Here is a 20,705-nt window from a genome sequence, read left to right on the forward strand (position 1 = left end):
AAAATCCCACTGTAAGTATTCATTGGAAACCTGGCTGAACTCTCAATTAATTGGCTTCTTGTGCTGATCCTGTGGAGTATTGATGTAAAAATGTCACAATTCACATCCAAATGTAAATATTTTCCTAGTCATGTTCCTAAAACAACAACTTAGATGGTGCATGCGAAGTTGTTTGTTGTAGTAAATAGCAGTATTTTGTTATCTCTCAATCCTCTTCTGTTTTCTCTCTGTGGAGGGAGCATACAATTAGTGGTCACAAACCCACCCATGAAAGTGGTCAAGAAAGCCTAGCAGATAGTGGAAAAAAGCCTGGAAAGTATTTAGGAGAAAGATTATAAGTTTGCCACAGAAGAACAGGCTAGCTCAGCCTCTTTTTATCTCAGCAAGCTGCCAGGCGTAGTTTAAAATTTCTGGTAGCTTTGGCTAAAGGAATTGCGGTTTCTAGTAATTTAATGTCATTTGAAACATAACAGTGGGTTTTCTTGGTTTTATTTTTTTTAAGTCGGGGGAAGCAGAGAACAAAAGCCACTAATAATAAAACAAAAGTCAGAGAAACAAAAATCACTAATACTTGGGTAACCAAAGGTTTTGGCACATGCAAGCAACCCCAGGAAAAGGCAATTCCCTGCTGCGGTGAGCCAGGACAGCTGCTGTGATACCCCAGCACATTGCTGGGGGGAATCTAGTCAGGGAAAGATATCCTTATTAAACCGACCTGAGAAGAGATCCTAAATCTGTTATCAGCCGAGAGTGTCTGGGGTTTCTGAGCCTTACTGGGCAATTCGCTTTCTGCAAGTGGTTAAACACACACGCTTATACACGTGCAGAAACAGTCCTTCCGCGGTGAATGCGCATGAAGCTAGCCATGGGGTTGAGGCTTTTATTGTTGTAGTTTCCATTGCATGAAGATTATTCTGAATTATTGAAAGGCTCACAGCTTTCCATGGGGAGCAATAATCTCTAGTGGCTAAAGCAAGCACCTTCCTGTGTTCTCTGCCTAAAGCAATGTAAATCTCTGTAAAGAGATGGCATAAATGTTTCATGTTTCTGGGTGCATGCTCGTGGAAAAAAATAATTGTGTGTGTCTGTGTGTGTACTTATGTAAAGAATGATAGTTACTGGGAGGGCAGTGAGGCTCCTTGTCATTGCTCACACATACCTAAACCTTTGGCTACTTTGATGTCTCTGCCCTATCCCTGTCTTACAAAATGTGAAGGAAAAAAAAAAGCAAAAAAAAAAAGCTAAAACTCATTTTCCCTGTTTGCTTTTGAGAGATTTTTAAGCAGGACAGATTTTTTTAAAAAAATATATTTTTAACATCACAGCTCAGCAAGCCATTTCTGCAAGTTTCTTAATTTAAGGATATGAGAATCCCTGTTAAGACTATCCTTAAGTACTTTCCTGAATCGACGCCTAAAACAACAAAGCCCTCGGACGGGGCTTTTAACGGCTTGACAGTGCCTCTTTTAAATTTGTTGAGTCTTTAGGAATCTGGCTGCTGCTCTTTTCAGTGCCTCCACTATGCTTGCACTCCAGCTGTTGTCAGAGGAAGGTCCCTGTAGCTGGCTGTTAGGAAAGAAGTACCACAGCTAATAACTTCCATTTGTTTATACAAACCATTCGTTTCTAATACTAAAGACTTCTTGTTTCTTGATTATTTAAAAGATAAAATTTTTCAATGCATGTTTAGTGTCTTTTTTTTCCCCCCTCATTTTTCTTAAGGATCAAAGGATTTGGTTCTGTGATGCTTTCTCACATGAATTACTAGTGCATACTTGTACAATTTAAGCAGGATTATACCTGTAGTTGAAGCTGCTGGGCTGGGTTCCTCCTTACTGCTTACATTTCCCACTCCTTCCATTTCAACATATTAGTGAATCCCTTTTGTTTCACGGTTATGAAGGTGTTAACTGGGAATCTATACCTGGAAGAGTAGAGGAGTTTCTAAACATCCCTGTGAAGCAGAGAACTTAAGTGAGAATTAGGTTTGACATTGTGGGCAGGAAGCTTTTCCAGCAAAATCCCCATAAATAAATCCAGGATAAGGCAGGTCATACATATAGTTAAATCACTGATAAAAAGTTATATTTCAACTGTCACTTTTAAAGGACTAGAATTTTCTGTATTTGGCACCATTAAAGAATCCAGCCTGTTCTCCAGCATTGTTAGGTCATCTTGTAGTGTTTCACTACTAATGGACCTCAAATGGGAAGATTAAAGCAGCAGATCATTCCTTGATAAGGTTGAAGAGTCTTAAACAACAAAAAAAATCCAAAGTCTTCTCCCCACAGTCTGAACAAACATTTTCACAAAAGTAAATGTAGCCACTCTTTCTAACATATCAATCTCAGTGGAAAAATCCACTGCTTTGAATGATCAGTTTAGACCTTAAAGCGTTTCCAGTATAATAAAAAGCGATGGAAGAATGCGAGGGCTGCAGAGGAATATAAGTGCCTAGCTGTTTGTTTTGGCACTTTCTAGTATGTGTAGGCATTTCCATTTCCCTAGAAGTATCAATTAAGCTGTATTGACTTTTATTTCTGGAAATTGGAAGCTTTATTCTCTCAGCTAAATAAAGAGCAAGATTGTGGTTTGTTCAAAACTTTTTCGCCCATTTCATACCTTTGCTCTTTTATGCTTCTTAAGAGATGGAGATTTATAGGATAAAACCACAGCCAACAGTATTCACATGGATGCATTTAAAAGTAGGTCAGTGCACCTGGAACTGTGAAAGGTTCACAATGAAGATTGAGACATTGTGAAGCTTTTTATGTGTCAGAAACACACTTTTGTTGAAATGTGATCAACATACATGAATGTAAAGATAGATCGACCACATTGGCATTAAAGGAACCCTGCTGATTTCTCAGCTGATTAATTGGCCCTTAATGAAATACTAAATTGCAGCAGGGCAAGAATATCTAGGATGTGCTCTGCTACAGCTCAGGGATCAATGCTGTAGAGCTGGAGTTGTCATCCCGGTGTCATTCAGGGAGCAAATGCTCTCCCAGTTCTGACATACAGGCCTTCTTAGTGTGAATGTTTTCTCTTTAGCATGCTTTTTTTTGTCCCTTAAAAACCTTCATGTAGCTGTTAGCGTTTCAGTCCGCTTTGTAGTAATGTTTGCAGGCAACGAAACGAAGAAGTTGTACCACCAACAAAGCCCTTGCTTCCTCTGTCCTTGTCAGGGTGAAGGCAGCACAGAATGAGTTGGGACAGCAGATCCTGGCTGACTTTGAGGAAGCTTTTCCTTCTCAAGGTACAAAGGTAAAGTTCTCACTTCCCCTCTTCCTCCCATTGAAAATTGTTGCTGCAAACTATTCAATGTAATTGTCATTGGTTTTAATCTCATTTTACATTTAGATTTGATGTTTTTCTGTTTCAGGAGTTATTTTAGAAACCAAGCGAGTCTCCTAAGCTGTAGGGTGCTAGGTATATTTCTCACTGTTTCTGTTGAGTGAATGTGGGTGAGAAATGACACCCATCCTCTGTCACGCTGCACACCTCGACTGCAGCAAGATCTGCAAGCCAGTTCAGGAATGCCCCAAGCAATTAATGTGTGGCCTACAGACCAGAGTGGGGTTCCCTCGGCATATCACCCAGGTTACTGGTTATTTGTTGCACACAAAAGGTTTGTGTTGTGTTCAGAGAAAACCAAACATAGGCTGTCTTTTGACTTGCTGCCACCAAGTTTGTGTCTGGTTTACTCAGCACAGATAGAAATCTAGGCTAGGGCTAAGGCACCAAATGTGCTTCCCCAAAATTATGCATCCAAATGTTTGCAAACAATATGGGGGGTAGGTGTGAATTTGAATTTACTTCAAAGAAAACACTAGTTCTGTCTTCCAAAGTACGAGCTCTGCTGGTTTCTTTGTAAAACTAACAAGTACAGAAATGAGGAAATTATTTGGAACAGATCCTTGATGAAGGGCAAATCTGTGTCCATGTGAAAGAGCATTTTTTAAAAAATGTTTCTAAATTTTCTGTCTTCTCCACTAACATCATGGTATGTGCCAATACAGACCAGCAGATGCTACTTAGTGTTGCAAATTGATCATCTCTAGACTGCTTTTTTCCCCATTAATTTGGCCTTCAGGTTTGCAGAAAAGGGGTTTGCTTGTCCCACTTGTCAGCCACTTCTCTTAGCTGTTCTTCAGAACATCTGGGCCAACGAAAGGCTTTGGAGAAGTGACAGGACAACGGTTCTTTCTGTAGACGGAGCTGGCTGCTGTTCTGTGGTAGGGAGCTTTCTGGCTCTTGAGCTACAGAACAACTTTATGGCCAGCAGCTCAATTTTCATCCTACAGAAGAAAGATAAATTTTCACTCAACAGAAGGAAGACATAGAGGTGATAATATAGAGTAGCAGCAGAAGCATCAAAAAGAGAAGAATAATGGGAAAGGATAAAAACAGGATAACCTGGATGTAGTACAATTTACAATCACCCATTCAGCTATTTAACCTTAAATCATTTGTTCCTGTTTATTTTGATAGAGGCCTGGTGGACCCAGCAATGTCCTACGTGATGCGTGTCTAGTCGCCAATGTCCTGGATCCCAGAATCAAACAGGAAATCATCAAGAAATTTATTAAACAACACCTCTCAGAGTATCTGGTCCTTTTCCAGGAAAACCAAGATGTAAGGGAAGCTTACATTTGGATTTCACATTTTGCTCTGCTGGCGTTCACAAAGTTCACGTTTCCACAGGTTCCTGTGGTGAAATGTTTCTAAACTGAGGGCTCGGAAGCAGTGACTTGCGGGTGTGACATGGACGGGCTGTTGAGTTGGGAGTCAATGTCATCTCTGCCGGGATGACTTCCTCCCACCTTAGGCCTCAGTTTCATGTATCAGCACTGGAAATGTTTTCCCCTCGTATAGTAAAGAAATAAATTCAAGTTAGGTATACTTTCTGCACTGTAAAGGGTTGAAAAATTAAACTCTGAAAATTGCAAACCCAAAAACTTTGAAAAGCCACACCTCCCCCCAAACAAACAAACAAAAACCCCCAAATGCCTAATGGGGGGGGGGATTTCCAGGAAGTGGATTAATCTTTGTAGCTAATTTTTAATCTTCTTGTCCTGATGCTAACAGCTTTTTAAAAATTTACTGTAATCTCTTGGATTTGAAAAAAAAAACAACCAACCAACCAAAACCAACTTTGGATCAAAATGTATTTTAACAGTTTCAAAATTTTGACAGTTTTTGACAAAGAGGAGAAAAAGGCTAAATTGCTTCATTTTAAATAGCATTTTTCCATCAAAGTTTTTTGGATTAATCTTTCTACTTTTTGACCAGAAAACACTAATACTGGGGGGAAAAAATCCCTTCCTGTTCATGTTGTAAGAATTCCTGTGAAGTTTGTGGGTCCACAGTCCCCAGAGTGTGAAAACCAGCTGAACGTGAGAATCTAGGAATTCCTGTGTTCTCATCCCCCTGTTGACTTTAATTTCTCTGTCTGCGAAACAAAGAGGGTGGGATCAAAGGAGTTATTATTGGGTTGAGTTTTCAATAGTACCTACATGACTTAGGAGTACTGTTATTCTCATTTTCAACAGAACTTGCCCTCTTAATTCGCACAAGATAGGGTTTTCAATCTGGCATGTGTTTAAGCACTTTGAAGAATGACTGTTAGCATTCAAAGTGTTATTAATAGTGGTCAAGTTAGCTTTGATTGATAGCCCAAGCTGCTCTGTGAAACTACAGCAGCACAGTTACACAGTCAGGCTGAATATTAGCAGCTGCTGCTGTTAAAGATGATGTTCTCCGTCTTATTCAGGTGGCCTGGCTGGATAAGATTGACAGGCGCTATGCTTGGATAAAGCGTCAGCTGGTGGACTACGAGGAGAAGTATGGGCGCATGTTTCCCCAGGAGTGGTGTATGACGGAGCGCATTGCTGTGGAGTTCTGCCACGTCACAAGGTGAGCATCTGGGGAGCTCACGATGCCTCCCAGCAGAGTCACCTTCCTTAAAAACAAAAGGTTGGCTTGTCTTTTGCCAAATTGATTGTATATCTACTCTAGGAGTCTAGAGTGAAAACCCTGAGAGGTATCACTAAAACTGCATATACTTTTAAGAGAGTGAGATGATGTGGAAATCAATTTTCAATGTTACAGAGGTAAAAATCAGTAATATTAGAGGCCAAGTGAAATAGTGTGAGCTGACTATGGTGTGACTGCCTCAGACTGTGCTCTTTGCCAGCCAGAGATGGGGGACCAGAGGAAGGTGCCAGCTGGAGTCCCAGCAGCACCATTGTCTTTGTTCTGGGACCCCAGTCAGAGACGCTGCGCTTCCCAAGGTTTGATACTGTGGGCTTTCCTGGCTGCAGTGGTGCGCTGGCTGTTAGGAGATGGGATCCTGTTACCCACAAAGGTCTAAACAACTGTGGTTATGTTTGCAATGTGATCCGTAAAGCAGTTTTATGTTAGAGAGCATCTTAGGAATTAGCTTGAATTTTGTGATGAAAGTCTCTCTAGGGAATAGACTGAATTACAGTGTTAGGTTTCAGATCTTTCTTCTTATAGAAAACCACATTTGTTTTTTCTATTTCCCCCCCCTCTCTTTCAGGACAGAGCTCGCTAAGATAATGCGCACAAGAGCAAAGGAGATTGAGGTGAAATTGCTTTTGTTTGCAATTCAGAGGACAACCAACTTTGAAGGACTTCTGGCTAAACGCTTCTCAGGTTGCACTCTAGCTGATGGGACAGTGGTAAGGGGATTTCTAAAGAGCAACCCTTTACTCAACAGCTTCTTCAGGAGAAAGAAGCCACATAGCTATGGTAATGGGAGACTGCAAAAGGTGTCACCTGCAGCCTCCTCTTGCACTGGCAGGTTAGGGTGTTTAGTGTGATTGTGCTCAGTGGCTTGTAGTTAGGAAAGTGATTCTTGGTCTTGCAGACTGTGGTAGAGAGGATGGCACAAGGCTCACAACAAGGAAAGTACACTGGTTGTGAACTTTTCTGGTTCTCCTGTGCTGTTTGCAGCTGAAGCCACATTGCTACAGAGAACCACAAAGTAATTATGGTAACTGCATTATAATATTTGTTCTCTGCATGTCGATGACACATTATAACTAAAAGTCCCCTCTTCTCTTCATTTCTAGTTACCACACGTTCACCACATGGTACCATCTTTCAATCCCACATTGTCTGTTGGGTTAGTCTTGCTTGCAGGGGTGTTGGTAGCTTCTACTTTTCAGTTTCTCATTTGGTAGATTGTAAAGGTAGAGCCAAGAGAAACAGCTCACTGAATATCTCTAGGGTCATCTCTGTGCTTTTTCTGCCTGAAACCGCAGCCAAGAGCTTTGCCAGCCAAGTGCCCTGGGAGCACAGAGTCCACGTGTGGCTCAGAAGCCACTGGTTTGAGGTTGGCTTCTCTGTCCAGCTGGTGTCTTGAAGCCTACTTGGATATGATAATTCAGCCTACGAGGCAAGCCTGCTGGACCCACTTGTAATTTGCTGTGGACAAGTAGGTGCTGCTAATTAAAAAGGGAAGTCCTGTAAGGTTTTGCCTCCTGGCTGAATTTCAGTCTCTCAAGAATATGGCTTTATTTTTCTGACAAATTTCGTATGAAATTTGCAGCTTTAATTAAATTGGCTTCACTGGGTTGTTATCCCTTTGGAGAAGGTAGGCACAGAAGCTGTTATAACTGAGAAAAACAGAGGGGGAGGGTGTAGCTTGAAATAAAAGAAAATCCTCTCTGTCCCCCTTTCTAAGCTGCCTAGAGGCTATTACACTCTGGATGTCATCTTCTGACCTGTTTTATACACAAAATGAAGGCCATAATTATAAATGGCTATCTGGCGAGTGCACAGTGGGGACAAGCAGTCTGGTGGAAGCAGTAATGCAGGATTTACTGCAGCGGCGGAGTTTTGGGGCCTGCTGTCACGGGTCCTCCCGGTGGAGACGACGTGTTTTGGAGTGTGTGGTTTGAGAGTAGAAATTTGGTGCTGGTCAAAATGCCCCTTCCAGGGATGATTCAGGCAGAGTGGGTGAGCGTGGGTGCAAGAAGAGCAGGCTGTAAGAGGGTGCTGAAGATGAAGCGTGCTGGTGGAGCGATGGAGAGGGAACCAGACTCTAGCCCTGTAGTAGGAGGGAGCTCTGCCCTTGATGGAGAGGCACCACCTGGCACCCGGCAGTCACCTCTGCTTGAAGAAGACAAACTGCTGTACAGTGCTTTGAAGGGCTTAGTAAAGCAAAACACGGAGGGAGCTGTGTGCCAGAGGGGACAAAACAGACTGTTCTCTAAGGAGCTTCCTCTTTTTTTAACAGAAGAAGGCAGAAGTGCCACTTCCCTCCACCAACCCATTTCTGGAGGATGAAACTGGGACAGAGACAGATGAGATTGTGATGGAGAAAAGTGATACGGACAAAGTAAGTCTTTGAAGTTCTCCAGTTGTCAGTGAGGCAGTCTCTGTGTCAAAATCTCTGGTGGTGCCTAAGCTTTTCCCATCACATTGATTTGAAAGGTTTGTTTTCACAGCAATTAATTTAGCACAGTTTTGATCCTCTGTGCAGCATACAGGCTCCCAGTACAAGCGTGGTTTGCTCTGGCTCACTTCACTGAAACCAAAGCAATCTTTATTTCAGTTAATAGCGCGGAGACAATCCTGCCACATGAGAGTGAGTTGGATTCTGTTCTAGTCCATGCAGCAACAGCTCAAAAGTAACTACAGGATTTCTGTCAAAGAAAGATGAACTAGCATAGTTGGGGTTTCAGATCCCAGAAGAAGCTCCCACTGCAAGCAGTTACAATTAATATTTTGCCTTGTCAGCCAAGCAAACTAAGTCTGGAGTCACCCCGCAACTCATTGAACTTTCAAGTGTCAGTTCTGGATTTTCACTCCAAATATATTACTTCTGGGATTTTTATCTCTATAGTGTTTTTCATCCATTACCTCTGCAAAGCAGGCAACACCTAACCACTTGTAAAAGCGCTGGGTTTCCAAAGCCCTCTGCAAACGTTAAAGGAGTGAATAGTAAACACAATTGTTTTAATTGGCACCAGTATCAAAGCCTGTAAGCCCCATATTTTTTACTCACCAGACAGACATTTTCTAAGTGTTCAACTGTTGCTTGCGGAAGGTACTACCCTCTCTTTGTTCAGTTACAGCCCAGTAAATGGGACATTTACAGGTCATATCCTGATGGGTGACCAGAGCCCTAGGACCCACTCAGATCCGTGCCCCTGGGGAGATTGGGGGGTGGTAGCTCTCCACCAGCACAGTTTGGTGCACTGCATCCCCTCCAGCTTTTCACAGGAGCAGGGCGGTCCCGCTGCCTTCCACCCACAGCAGAAGTCCTGAAATAGAACGATTAAGCAAAGTTTTGCTCTTTCCATTAAAATACAACTTGGACAGTTGGTGTTGGACAGACTTTATCAGTGATCTAGAAGCCAGAGACTGGGAACTTGGGGAGACACCTGCGTGGTGTATTTTTTGTGAAGAGCTTGCTTTCCGCGATCTAATAGCGGGGGGAAGATTGGCTCTGATGTGCAGTGCTGGGCTGAGACGACATCCTTGGATAAGTCAGTAGTGCTAGAAGGCAGGTGAAGAGATAAATTGCAAAGCCTTTTTAGGCTGTCTAGGGCTGGTTTTAGTGAACAGTGGAATGCACTGCCCTGGCCAGAAACAGTTCAGGTACTTCGGAGAAAGGAACTGCTCTGCTCCTTGTACATGGGGAGGCTGGTATGAAGCCATCCATTGAGCTATCCCTTGAAATGCAGTTTGTGGTGAGGTTGCCCTCTATTTTTGGGTATTCCCTGCGTTAATGCTCACAATGCAGCACTGGGCTCTGCTGCAAGGGCGGCTGCCCCGCAGGCGCCTGTCTGCCAAATGGGACCCCTGTAAGCCCCACTATTTCAGTTTCAAACTGCCAACATCTGGTGGTTAGTGCTGGTGAGTTCACGTTGGAGGTCTCATCTTCTGTCACTAGCTGAAAAAGAGAAGGGACTGGATGGGTTGAAGATGAAGAGTTTTGAGTGGTAAGGCTCTCCCAAGACACTAGTCCTGAGAATTCAAGACACTTGGGAGTGTAAGAGGGAGCACAAGAGTTGGGGGGGGGAATCCATGTTAAAAAAGAGCCTCTTTTAGTGATCCTAGCAGTTCGTTTTAATCTGTTTACTTTGGATAGTAATGAAAGGAAACTGGGCCAGCTGCAGACCTCCTTACTGTGACAACAGTAACCTTTTATTATTTCCATCAAACTCAAGGAGGAAATAGCTTAAACATCTGCAGCTTTTGGATAGGATTGCACACTCAGAAATACAGCTTCACTGCTACTGTTAAAAGATTTAGTATTCTCTCCACCAGACATGCTGGGAGCAGCATGATGCAAAGACACGCGCACACACAGAAAACCAGCCCTGCATTAGGAGTTGGCTCTTCCAGCCTGGTAAATCGTAAACATCATGAATCTGCAACCTTGTGTTGCTGCTATCCTGGAAACTTGGCAACTAGGGGGTTTTTGTAATTACCACCTATTGTTTTTCCTCCCGGCTCCGATGAGCGTGTGCATCCGGCAGAAACGGGCAGGCACTGGCAAAGGGGCTTGGGCGGAGAATGCTGGGTAGTGGCTCTGTCCCAAAGCTGTAAAAACTTACATTCTCCAGTCATGCTCTTAGAAGGTTAATGAAGCCAGTCTCATAGAGGTGGTCTGGTCTCCATAAAACCGTTCGCTCACTTTAGGTTTGCAGCCATATGCTAGTATTCGTTGTGTCTTTGAGTCTTAATTATTTCTGAGAACACTTGAGAAATGCTTGCCTCGTCATTCTTTGCTATTTCTGCAAATGACTTTGTGCCACCTCCTCTGTCATTTAGGAGAGTACGTTCTTTAGGCTCTCTTGTTTTGCTTTTCTTATGCTAAAAAAAAATTTCAACTGGAAAAATTCGTATCTTCATTGGCTGGGAACTGATCCTGGCTTTTTGTGGAGAGAGGCAAGAATTCCATTCCAGAGTCACTGCAGCGCTCTTTGCAGGCAGTGAAAAATTGTCAGCTTGCCGGCAAGCAACAAGAAATATTGAAGAAATATTGTCTATTGGTAAAAAAAAAAATAAATTAAAAATCTAGCTGTAGGGCAAAGATGAGCTTAAAGGCCCTGCCCAGCCTGGTACTTAAACATGCACAAATTTAAGCATATGAGTAGTCCCAGCGGCTTCAGTGAGATGTGCTTGGCCACTGTGTAGAGTGCAGTACTAAACTAAAATGAGAGTAAACCGGATGACTCCCAAATGGCATATGTGCTTAATGCTCTAAATGTGATTTTAAAATAGAAGTCTTTGCATCCCCAGAAACATGTTTCACGGTGAAAGCAGTCCTGTAATGTTGCCTGTATAATTCCAGCTCCTCCAGTAATTACATGCTGTTTATCTAAATAAAATTCATCCAGATGAAGTCTGTAACTTTGAGTTATTGTCCTTAATGTTCTAAAATGTTGGGATTTTTCAATGTTGCTTCCAAATAACTGCTGTGTTTCATTTCAGAGGTGACTAGTAGAGTCTTGTTACTGTTCGAAGGGTTCAGCAAGGTTTTATTTACAAACTGCATTAAGATTCTTCAACTGAAATCTGTTAGCATGGAGCAGCCGTCTCTTTAAGGATAAAAATATTTTACAAGTGAAAAGATAATTCCTTGGAATACTAACAGCCCTGTACGAGGAAGGGAAGACTCAGACATACTGACCCTGTATATACTGTCAATTATATGCCTTTGATTGATAGCAAATCTCTGTGTTGTAATATTTCTAAAGACTTAGATCCTTCTGTGCTGTTGCATTACTGTTTCTTCTAGGTCTTACAAGGCAGGTTTGAAACCAACACTCTAAATGTTTTCTTACAGCCAAAGAAGCCGAAGGTCCCTGACAATCCTTTTCATGGCATTGTTTCCAAGTGCTTTGAGCCTCACCTTTATGTGTATATCGAGTCCCAGGACAAGTGAGTAAACAGCATGCTATTTTGGGTTTGTTTGCTTTTGAATGTGTATTACAGTTGGATTGTACTAGATTCTGTACTCAAGCTGCAGAAGATTAATTTCTTGGAAGTCTGCTTTCTAATTTCATCAGTAGCAGTATTCATGGTTCGAGGGAGATAGAATGAGCGGGACCTTTGCTTGGGCAAAAATGAGCGTTCAGAGGGCTGTGGATGTTGGTTTTGTCTGTAATTGCAAAGGCCTGCAGGAATGATGCCTGCTGCCTTTCTGTGGAAGAGGCATAGTGTTTCTGAAATTGCTTCTCTTGCCTCTGCAATTCCCACTGCAGACATATGCCTGCCTTTCGTCTCATGTCTTCCACAAATAGCAGGTTTGCTTTTTCTGTAAAATGCACATGTGGCTTCGTGGTAGAGGAGTTTCAAGATTTGCTGTATAGAAATAAGTTATTTGAGATCCTTAGATGAAAGCTGCTGTAGATGAGCTGGCTGTAAGATAACATTATCATCACTCACAGATTGGGACTTTGTCAGGGGCTTTAATCCCTGGAACCCTTCTTCGTCTTCCTCTTTGACTTGCAGCAAAATAACTTGAATGAAAGGAGCTTTCAGCTTAGAGCTCTGAGAAGCTTTTAGAGCTCTCACCACACTTTCTTGTGCACCTCGATTCACACCAGGGTTTAAATAACATCTCTGTAACAACTGCAGTGCCAACTGGGAGAGGAGATAGTTGAAAAAAGTTCAATACAGTCTTTTAGCGCAGGTTAGTGGCTGGAAAGGAGAAATTGGTGCCTGCCTCATGTAATTCATCTGTCTCTGCCCTTCTATCTTCCAAGGACTTACGCATGAGAGAGTGCATAACTCGAGGCTCGTAGTGTCCTGATTTTGTCCAAACTTCAAGATAGCCATCTTGAAAAAGCTTTCCCATGTCCCATCAACCTTTTATGCTTAAAAATAAATAAATAAATAAAACCTTGCACAATGGTCTGTCATGCTGGGTTTAGGTTCCGCTCTGCAGTGTAACAAAGGGAAACAGATATTTCCCCCCGCCCTCGGCCAGCTGAGCACCAACTTGTTTGAATATTTCTTCCCTTCTCACTGGGGGCCATTTTAATCCCCGTTTTGGTAATTCTACCCCACTGTGCTCCTAGCTCTTTCAGTTGCTTTTTTTTTCCCTTTTCCTTTACAACCCTGAGATGTTTTATATTAGCTTTATAGCCACAGGCTGCAAGGCGTTCAAAGAAAAACTGCCACAGTATTCCCCATGCTGCCCCTGTCTGCCAAAAATCGCTTTCCTTTATGATTTTCTCTCTTCTTCCCCCTTTGATTGAACTTTTCAGGAATCTGTTGCTGATGTCTGAAAATGAGGCGTTGCTTAGATAATTAATTGTATGTTTGGGCTCTGAATAGTGAGAGTAGTGTGACAGTTTTATTCATCATTGCCTTAAGTCTGTGGCAAAAAGCAGCCTGGACCTTTTCTTCTGAAAAATTGTTTCCATACCCATTTAAAGAAACACAGTGCCAAAATCTGTAGCAATTTAAGAGGAGACACCTGAAAGACTTTAAAGGTGCTGCTCTCCACCCTTAGCTGCAGTGTAAATATCAGATTTCTTAACAGCAAAGCAGATTTCATTTCTACCCCTTCGGGATATGTGTCTTTACGCTCCCATTGCTCGGACAGACCACAAAGAAGAGGTACACGTGTGAACTAAACTGTTCTGGTGGAGTGAAGGAAGAGCTCTGTCAGGTCTGCAGTGATGACAGTATGCAGAGCCGTGGTTAAGTGTGCTAAAATGCATGTGTGCATTCAGATTGTTCGGACAACTGGCACTTTGTGGTGTGTGTTTGTGGCTTCGTGAGCAGAAGGGCTTCCAAAATACCCAGTCCATGGAAACTATCCTACAAGTGGTCCAGGTGTGTCAATGCCATTGCCCTTTCCCAGTGCCCAACAGATATCAGCTGTTCACATCACTGAACAGACTGACTTACTAAGCACCGTGTTCTCTCATGCTGCTGAGGAGTTGCCTAGTTCCTCTCATGATTGCCAGAGATGCAGAAAAAACACTGCATAGGTTGAGTGAAAGAAAAAAGAAAGAGGAATATAGGAATGAAAGGATTTAAGAACCAGAATAAAATTCCCTTTATATGATTTCATTTCATATTTTTGTCTCGGTTAGATTTGGAGAGTTCTTGCTCCCAATAAATATGCTACTGTTAGGAAATACCACATCTGCATTACCGGAGAATTTGCTGTGAGCTTTTTTGCAGAGCCTGTATAGAGAGAATGTTCATTTTGTGTAGCTCTCCTGCCTTCTCCATGTTTCATCTCCCAGTAGCTTTTTCTGCCAAATTCTTTGTGCTCCCATTGTACCACATAAAGTTTGGTAGCCTTTGTATTGCATTTGGGCCAACTAAGACTGATGTGAAAGTTTGATTGATGTCAACTGAAATGTGCATTAATAATATATTAGTTCCCTTAGTGCATGATATTCTGATGTTTTGCTTGTATCAATCCCATGCTGAAATAAGAGCAGTCCTCATGGCCTGCCTTTGACAGGCACTTTGTCCAGGTTAGGATCAGAACAAGCATGAAGCTTTAGTGCTTCTCTCTCAGCTCTTTTGGACAGCTGCATTTGCTCGTGCATCCCAGTTGACAAGACCTTGGGGGACTGGGAAAATGTAGATACGTTTCACTTTGCCTCAGAGAAGAAGAGAACATGTGGAGTAAGCATAAAGAAACAAAAGCCATTGACATTCCTCACTGCGTCTTGAGACTGAGAGAATGAAAAAAAAAAAAGTGGCTGGTGAATGCTAAGAAAGCTCTACTTTGTTGCCCAGATGGAGCAAAGCGCGGATGCAGAGGTGGAAATGCAGCTGTTTAATTTAGTGGGACTTTTGACAAGGAGCAAGCCACGTCCGCTTTATTTGAGAACCTGAAGGAATGCTGCAGCTTGCAGCACGTGTGAGCCCTCCTGCAGCAGCCATCTGTTTGGCTCTCCTACAGCTACGGGGGAAGGTATATTTTGCTTCACTGTGGTCGAATACAATCAGTGCTTCGGTTCAGTGTTCAATTGCTCATGCCAGTGTAGAGATTTATCACATCAGTTGAGCAGCCTGATGTTTTTACAGTTCTTGTAACAAAGCCGAGGAACTGTGTGTATCTGTGGAATCAGAGCTATGTGAAGTACTCAAAGCAGCAAGCAATAAGCGTGAAAAGAGGAGCTACTTGTCTTTGCAATAGCCTATGGGCCTAGCTTAAGCCAAAGAGCCCTGCTTCATGATTTAAAGGCCTGATGTTGCAAGCACACTTCTGTAGATTAGTTTAGCCCAGTGGATCATCCATGGTAGGAACTCAACCGTTTTGGTGCAGCGATCGGTAAGTTTATCAGGAAAGAGACAGGCCACCTTTTCTACTTGTGTGTTGTTGTGAGTTCTTTGGTAAACTGGAATCAGAGTGGTTTTTCTCTTTCACAAGACAAAAAGAAAGAAAGGACAGAAACTGGGGAAAAGTTTTCATCTTTGGTGTGGTTTTTCCCCTTTCGTTGGCAGAAGTAAGTGAGAATGAGCTGAAGAGTCTCAGCCGCTGTGCCATCGGTGCTGGCGGTAACGCTGTACCCATCCCAGGAGACCCTAATGCAGTCTCCGCATGAACTCTTGTGTTGTGCTGGGTGCCCTGTGAGCTGGCCTAAGATTAGGAGAACATTCCAAGTTGAAACTCTTTGAGAGGCTTTTAAAGAAGGTTTTTCGTTTCTATGGACAGCATTGCAATTCTGTCAAATAAGTCTGTTTCTGAAAAATAATGATAATACATTAACTATAAAATAATGCCTTTTTTTTTTTTTAAAAAAAAGGTAGTTTAGTTTTTTGTGGGAGTTACAGTTCAGATTCTTTCTTCTCCCATTCCCCTTCTAACAATTTGGCTTTTTACTTAGGTACCCTGGATCATGGCACAGCACAGCCGTTACACACTCAGCCGTGAGAGGGATGAAGGCTGTGCTGTGGGAAGGGGAGAGCTGGGGGAAGTGGAGCTAAGACCGTAGTGGAAATGGGAATATAAAATACAGGAACTTCACAACTCCTTTTGGTCAGCGGAGTGCCACTCTGTCATCTGAAATGTCTATATATTCCTCAAAAGCCAAACTTCCTTGTGGAAGGTTGTATGTATTTCTGTGTCTGGGGGAGGAGGTTTATTGCTGTAATTTAGTTCGTCTGGCAAAGGTTACTCCACTTAGCTGAGCTCCGGTGTCAGGAGAGCTGGTCTTGGTTCCTGACACGGATGTGCTGTCTCTGGAGGAGTAGGACCAGAGGAACTCCGCAAGATCAGAAGACTTCTTTGGTTCTGTATTGATGGTTCTGGCCCTCTGCCATGCTAAAAAGCCTTTCTGTTGTGATGAAATGGTGGAGTGAAGTTTATTGTTGCCTAAAGACCAAAGTATTTGAGTAAGGATCAGGTTATAATGAATCACTGGAGACAATAGGAGGGCTTTTTGTGCTTTTAAAAAGAGTTTAAGTAGGAAGTGCACTTTGTGCTCATGCTAAATAAAACTTCTTTAAAGGACGTGTGAAGTTGTGCAAAACCAGGTGGTATCCAAATGGGACCAAGAAATGGCAAATGGCACACCATTTTGAGCACATCCCTTTAAAAGCCATATTCCCCGAGGTCTGCTCCAGAGGCCGCTGATATGGGAAGCCCGACTGTTACTTTTGCCAGTGCCAGGAATGAAACTTGAGCATATGCTTTATGCACTTGCATCAAATGTGCTGAACCCAGTCCTGGCAGACTTGTGAGCTTTTATATGTGACTGGAGAACAGATTGAAGCTGCCACTAAAACTTTTGAGTACAAAAGGTCGTTACTCATCAGTTCAGTCCACGTTATTGTATGAGCTTTGCGCTGAGAGGGTGGAGATGAGAAAGGGTGGAATACCCAACTGCTAAAATCTGAATGTGTTTGCTGGTATCACAAGACAGGGCATCTGGTTTTAAGCATTATTCTGTCTCTTCCCTCCCCTTCCTCCCCCAACATAATAAAATATCTTTCTGTTGTTCCCCTACATCAGAAATCTCGGCGAACTGATTGACAGGTTTGTGGCTGACTTCAAGGCTCAAGGTCCCCCCAAACCCAATGTGGACGAAGGAGGAGCCGTCCTGCCCAGCTGTGCTGACCTCTTTGTGTACTACAAGAAGTGCATGGTGCAGTGCTCCCAGCTCAGCACAGGCGAGCCGATGATAGCCCTGACCACCATATTCCAGAAGTACCTTCGGGAATACGCCTGGAAAATTCTGTCTGGAAACCTGCCCAAGTGAGTTTCGCTTCCCAAATGCTGCAGCACTGTCTGGTGAGACATTCCAGTGAGGAGCAGATGCTTTGTAAACATAATTAATAAATACATGCTTGTGAACACTTAGGTTTCACTGTCAAAGAAACAACGTAGCAGCAATATGACTACATTTACTTCATAATTTTCTCAATAGTTCAATTTGTCTCACTGAGAAACAGCAAGAGACCAAATGGACAGTCACGGGATTGTTTTTCTTTTTAAGGGCCCCTGGAGGATAGCTTCATATTTGGCTTTGATTAGCAGTCAGATTTACAGTTTCTTTAAATTCCTTTTGAAATGCCAGCCCAAGTCTCTTTAGAGAGGTCTGGCTTTCAGAATTGTACTTACTCTGCTACTTGGGTAACCAATTCATACTGTGATTCTTAGCTACCTTAGCTCAACGTTATACATGTAGTAATTTATAGTGAAGGTGGTTTATTTGTGTTTTGCTAAAGTGCTTACCTGTAACTCCCTCTGCTCTGTAACATTTTACAGATGTACGAATAAAATATTAAATGTAAATCCAGTGAAAATAAAGGAAATCATTATGAGTTTACACCAATATGGATAAGTATACAGGCTAAAGGAGCTCCTTCAGATATTGCCAACCTTAACTACAGATAATTTTGGATGCTATTTACCATCTTCAGCTTGTTTCCCTTGTAAACCTGGGAGCAGCAGAACGAATTTCTGAAACCAGTAAAATATTTTACAGATGGAAGGGGAGAGGGTTACATCCAGACAAGTGGAAAGATAAATTTAATGTGCATTCTCCATCAGACCTCAGTTGCATTCTTTGTACACTTTTTTTTGTGTGCTCCATTTTTGCTGTCCAAGATAAATATCACTGTCCTATTTTTTAATGGATTTGGATTATAAAGAGTTGAGAGGTAGGGAATTTCCTGACTCTAAATTGTTCTGAGTCCTTCTTTGTTGATACACAGCCATTAATCACTGGAAGACAGTGGAAAGAAGCCACATCTTCTATAATTTACTGTGTTGATATCATCAGTTTTTAAAACAGGTTACCAAAGTTTCAAATGCATGTTGACATCTGTTTAAGACTGAGAAGATAAATATGACAAGCTGCCTGATAGTTACTGAGATTTTTCTGTAATCTTTAATTAGATTTTGAGTAACTGGCAGTGAAGGTGAAGCTAGCTGGGGAAAGCTGTATTCCACTTGCATCCTAATCTAGCATGTTGTGAATGAGTGAGTTGTCCTTTGCCTACAGACTTGATACAAAGTTCTGTTTGTCTTTCTAAAAGATCTTCCTTAACCAAAATAGCAGTTGTGGGTTTGATCTAGAATGCCACTGAGCTGTATTGCACAGGACATTGTACTTTGTGGTCATAAGGGCTTTTTATGGCATTGAAATCTAGTAGTAATTTTGCAATGTGTGTGTCTGTACACCTGAAAGCCCTAGAGGTTTTGTCTTTTTTTTTTTTTCCAGGACAACTAGCAGCAGCGGTGGGCTCACCATCACTAGTTTGCTGAAAGAAAAGGAAGGCTCTGAAGTGGCAAAGTTTACTTTAGAAGAACTCTGCCTCATTTGCAGCATCCTAAGTACTGCAGAGTACTGCTTGGCGACCACCCAGCAGGTGAGCTTTCCTCTACAGCACCTCTGAGACTGCACCCAGCAGCAGCCCCTCTTGTGTCCTGAGATGCTGTGCTGCTCCCTCTTCAGGAGTAGGCTGCTGTGGAGACTGGAAGAGTCAGAAGTACTAAAATATCTGTAGTAGTGTCTGCTCCACACAGTATCCCATTGATTATTGAACTCTACATTATTAAATCTATATTTCAAAGAAAGAAAAGTAGTGATTTTGCTTTTTCTACCTGAGAAAAGTAATTCGCTTGTAATCCAGCTCTGCAGCATCATTTTTGGATTCAGTCCTTTTATACTTGTTACATAATTTGTTTTGGATAGAGGACCAATTTTTTTTTAAAAAAAAAAAGACTCTTGTCATTGCTCATGATCTCCCTTTTATAAAAACAAGAAAAACAGTAATTCGAAATAGGTTTGGGACAATGCTTGCATGAAATATTGGAGCAAGGTGGAGTGAAGAGAGGAGGTATTTATGCTGATATGCTTTGCAGCCACAATGCTTGTTGCATTCAGGTGCTTTCAAAATGCCATAGGTTAGTAGATGAGCTGTGATGTTTGGCTGTATCAAGGTCTCTCCACCACTAGAACTGGCAATCCTCCTCCTCTGCAGTTTGGGCACAGGCAGGGTGTTGAAAAACATCTTTATTAGCAGGACAGGTGCCACAGTGTCAAGCTAGTACATTAGCATGTCATACTAGAGTTACATATATGACCTTGGAGTTTTACTTCTTTGAGGATACAGTGCCACCATAGGCCATCCTGGCAGATCAATATGTCCAGGGTGTCCAACAAGGAGAGTTTTCCAGTGTTCACTGGCTGAGTTTTGGATATGGTCTGGGCACAGATTAGGTTTTAAGAAGCTGACTTTTCCAGGACATAAGTTTTCAAGAATGGTCATTCCAAGAAAGAAATCTGATCTTTCTGTTGCTTGTTTTGTTTCCTAACAGTTGGAAGAGAAACTCAAAGAAAAAGTGGATGCAAGTCTAGTGGAGAGAATCAACCTGACGGGAGAGATGGACACTTTCAGCATGTATGTTCAGCAGATGCATCCTCCCAGAATATATCAAACATCCTAGTTTGTCAGCCAGATGGTGCTGGAGTAATGCAAGCCCAAGATCCCAGTGTCGCAGGACCCAGCCAGCAGTAGGACCCACCCAGATACGCAGCCTAGGCATAGGCATTTCCCTGGTGAAGGAACGGTCATCCTTTGGCTAGAACGAGAGCAGCAGTAGTACAGACTTTAGATGTAGTTGTTCCCCATCGTCCTAGCCAAAGGAACAAGAGCACTGGAAAGGGGAAAGGAAACAGTGAGTTTCCATTTGAGACATCATTTGCATCTTGGCAGCTCTGTGAGGTGGCTGTTACATTTCAAGAAAGGAAGCTATTTCAGTACATTCCTTCCTGCTTTAACTTCCCACTGTTAATCAGCAGCCTTGTCAGTATGATCAAACCCCATTTCAGAGGACATAAAAGACTGATCCAATCTTATATTTGGGGATTATAATTGAGAGAAGATTATCATTCATTAAAATAACTTTTCACGTAACGATGCTAAAAATATTCCCCTCTAACATCCTCTCCTTTCCACCACTGACAAACAGATTGAATATTTTTTGAGAGAAGGAAATCGAGGCAAAAAAATATCACATCAGACAAAAGAAAACCTTGGCAAAGCTGGGAAAATAATCCCTATCACCAGCTCTCCTTCTCCATAAAACAAAGATTCAGCCCAGATAGCAGTAAGATTTTTTTCAGAAGACTTCCTTCCTGTGATTCCTCATCTCTTGCTCCAGTGGGCAGGATCCCACTGAATCTCCATCCAGGTTTTTCACATGGTCTCGGGCTCCATTCCAGGTTGCA

At 42.3% G+C, this 20,705-nt stretch overlaps 1 protein-coding gene across 1 annotated transcript in view; it reads left to right on the top strand.

The window, feature by feature from the left end:
* VPS53 (vacuolar protein sorting 53 homolog (S. cerevisiae)) overlaps positions 1 to 20,705 on the top strand; it is a 67,759-nt gene that overhangs the window by 24,322 nt on the left and 22,732 nt on the right. The window contains exons 8-16 of the mRNA XM_010573748.1: positions 3,189 to 3,267; positions 4,495 to 4,638; positions 5,777 to 5,919; positions 6,566 to 6,707; positions 8,270 to 8,371; positions 11,834 to 11,928; positions 16,979 to 17,221; positions 18,693 to 18,840; positions 19,793 to 19,875. Of these exons, the coding sequence (XP_010572050.1) occupies positions 3,189 to 3,267; positions 4,495 to 4,638; positions 5,777 to 5,919; positions 6,566 to 6,707; positions 8,270 to 8,371; positions 11,834 to 11,928; positions 16,979 to 17,221; positions 18,693 to 18,840; positions 19,793 to 19,875 (1,179 nt within the window). The remainder of the gene's footprint in view (positions 1 to 3,188; positions 3,268 to 4,494; positions 4,639 to 5,776; positions 5,920 to 6,565; positions 6,708 to 8,269; positions 8,372 to 11,833; positions 11,929 to 16,978; positions 17,222 to 18,692; positions 18,841 to 19,792; positions 19,876 to 20,705) is intronic.

The sequence above is a fragment of the Haliaeetus leucocephalus genome, unplaced genomic scaffold (assembly GCF_000737465.1).
Source record: "Haliaeetus leucocephalus isolate CR32 unplaced genomic scaffold, Haliaeetus_leucocephalus-4.0 Scaffold395, whole genome shotgun sequence".
In the NCBI taxonomy this organism is placed as follows: Eukaryota; Metazoa; Chordata; class Aves; order Accipitriformes; family Accipitridae; genus Haliaeetus; species Haliaeetus leucocephalus.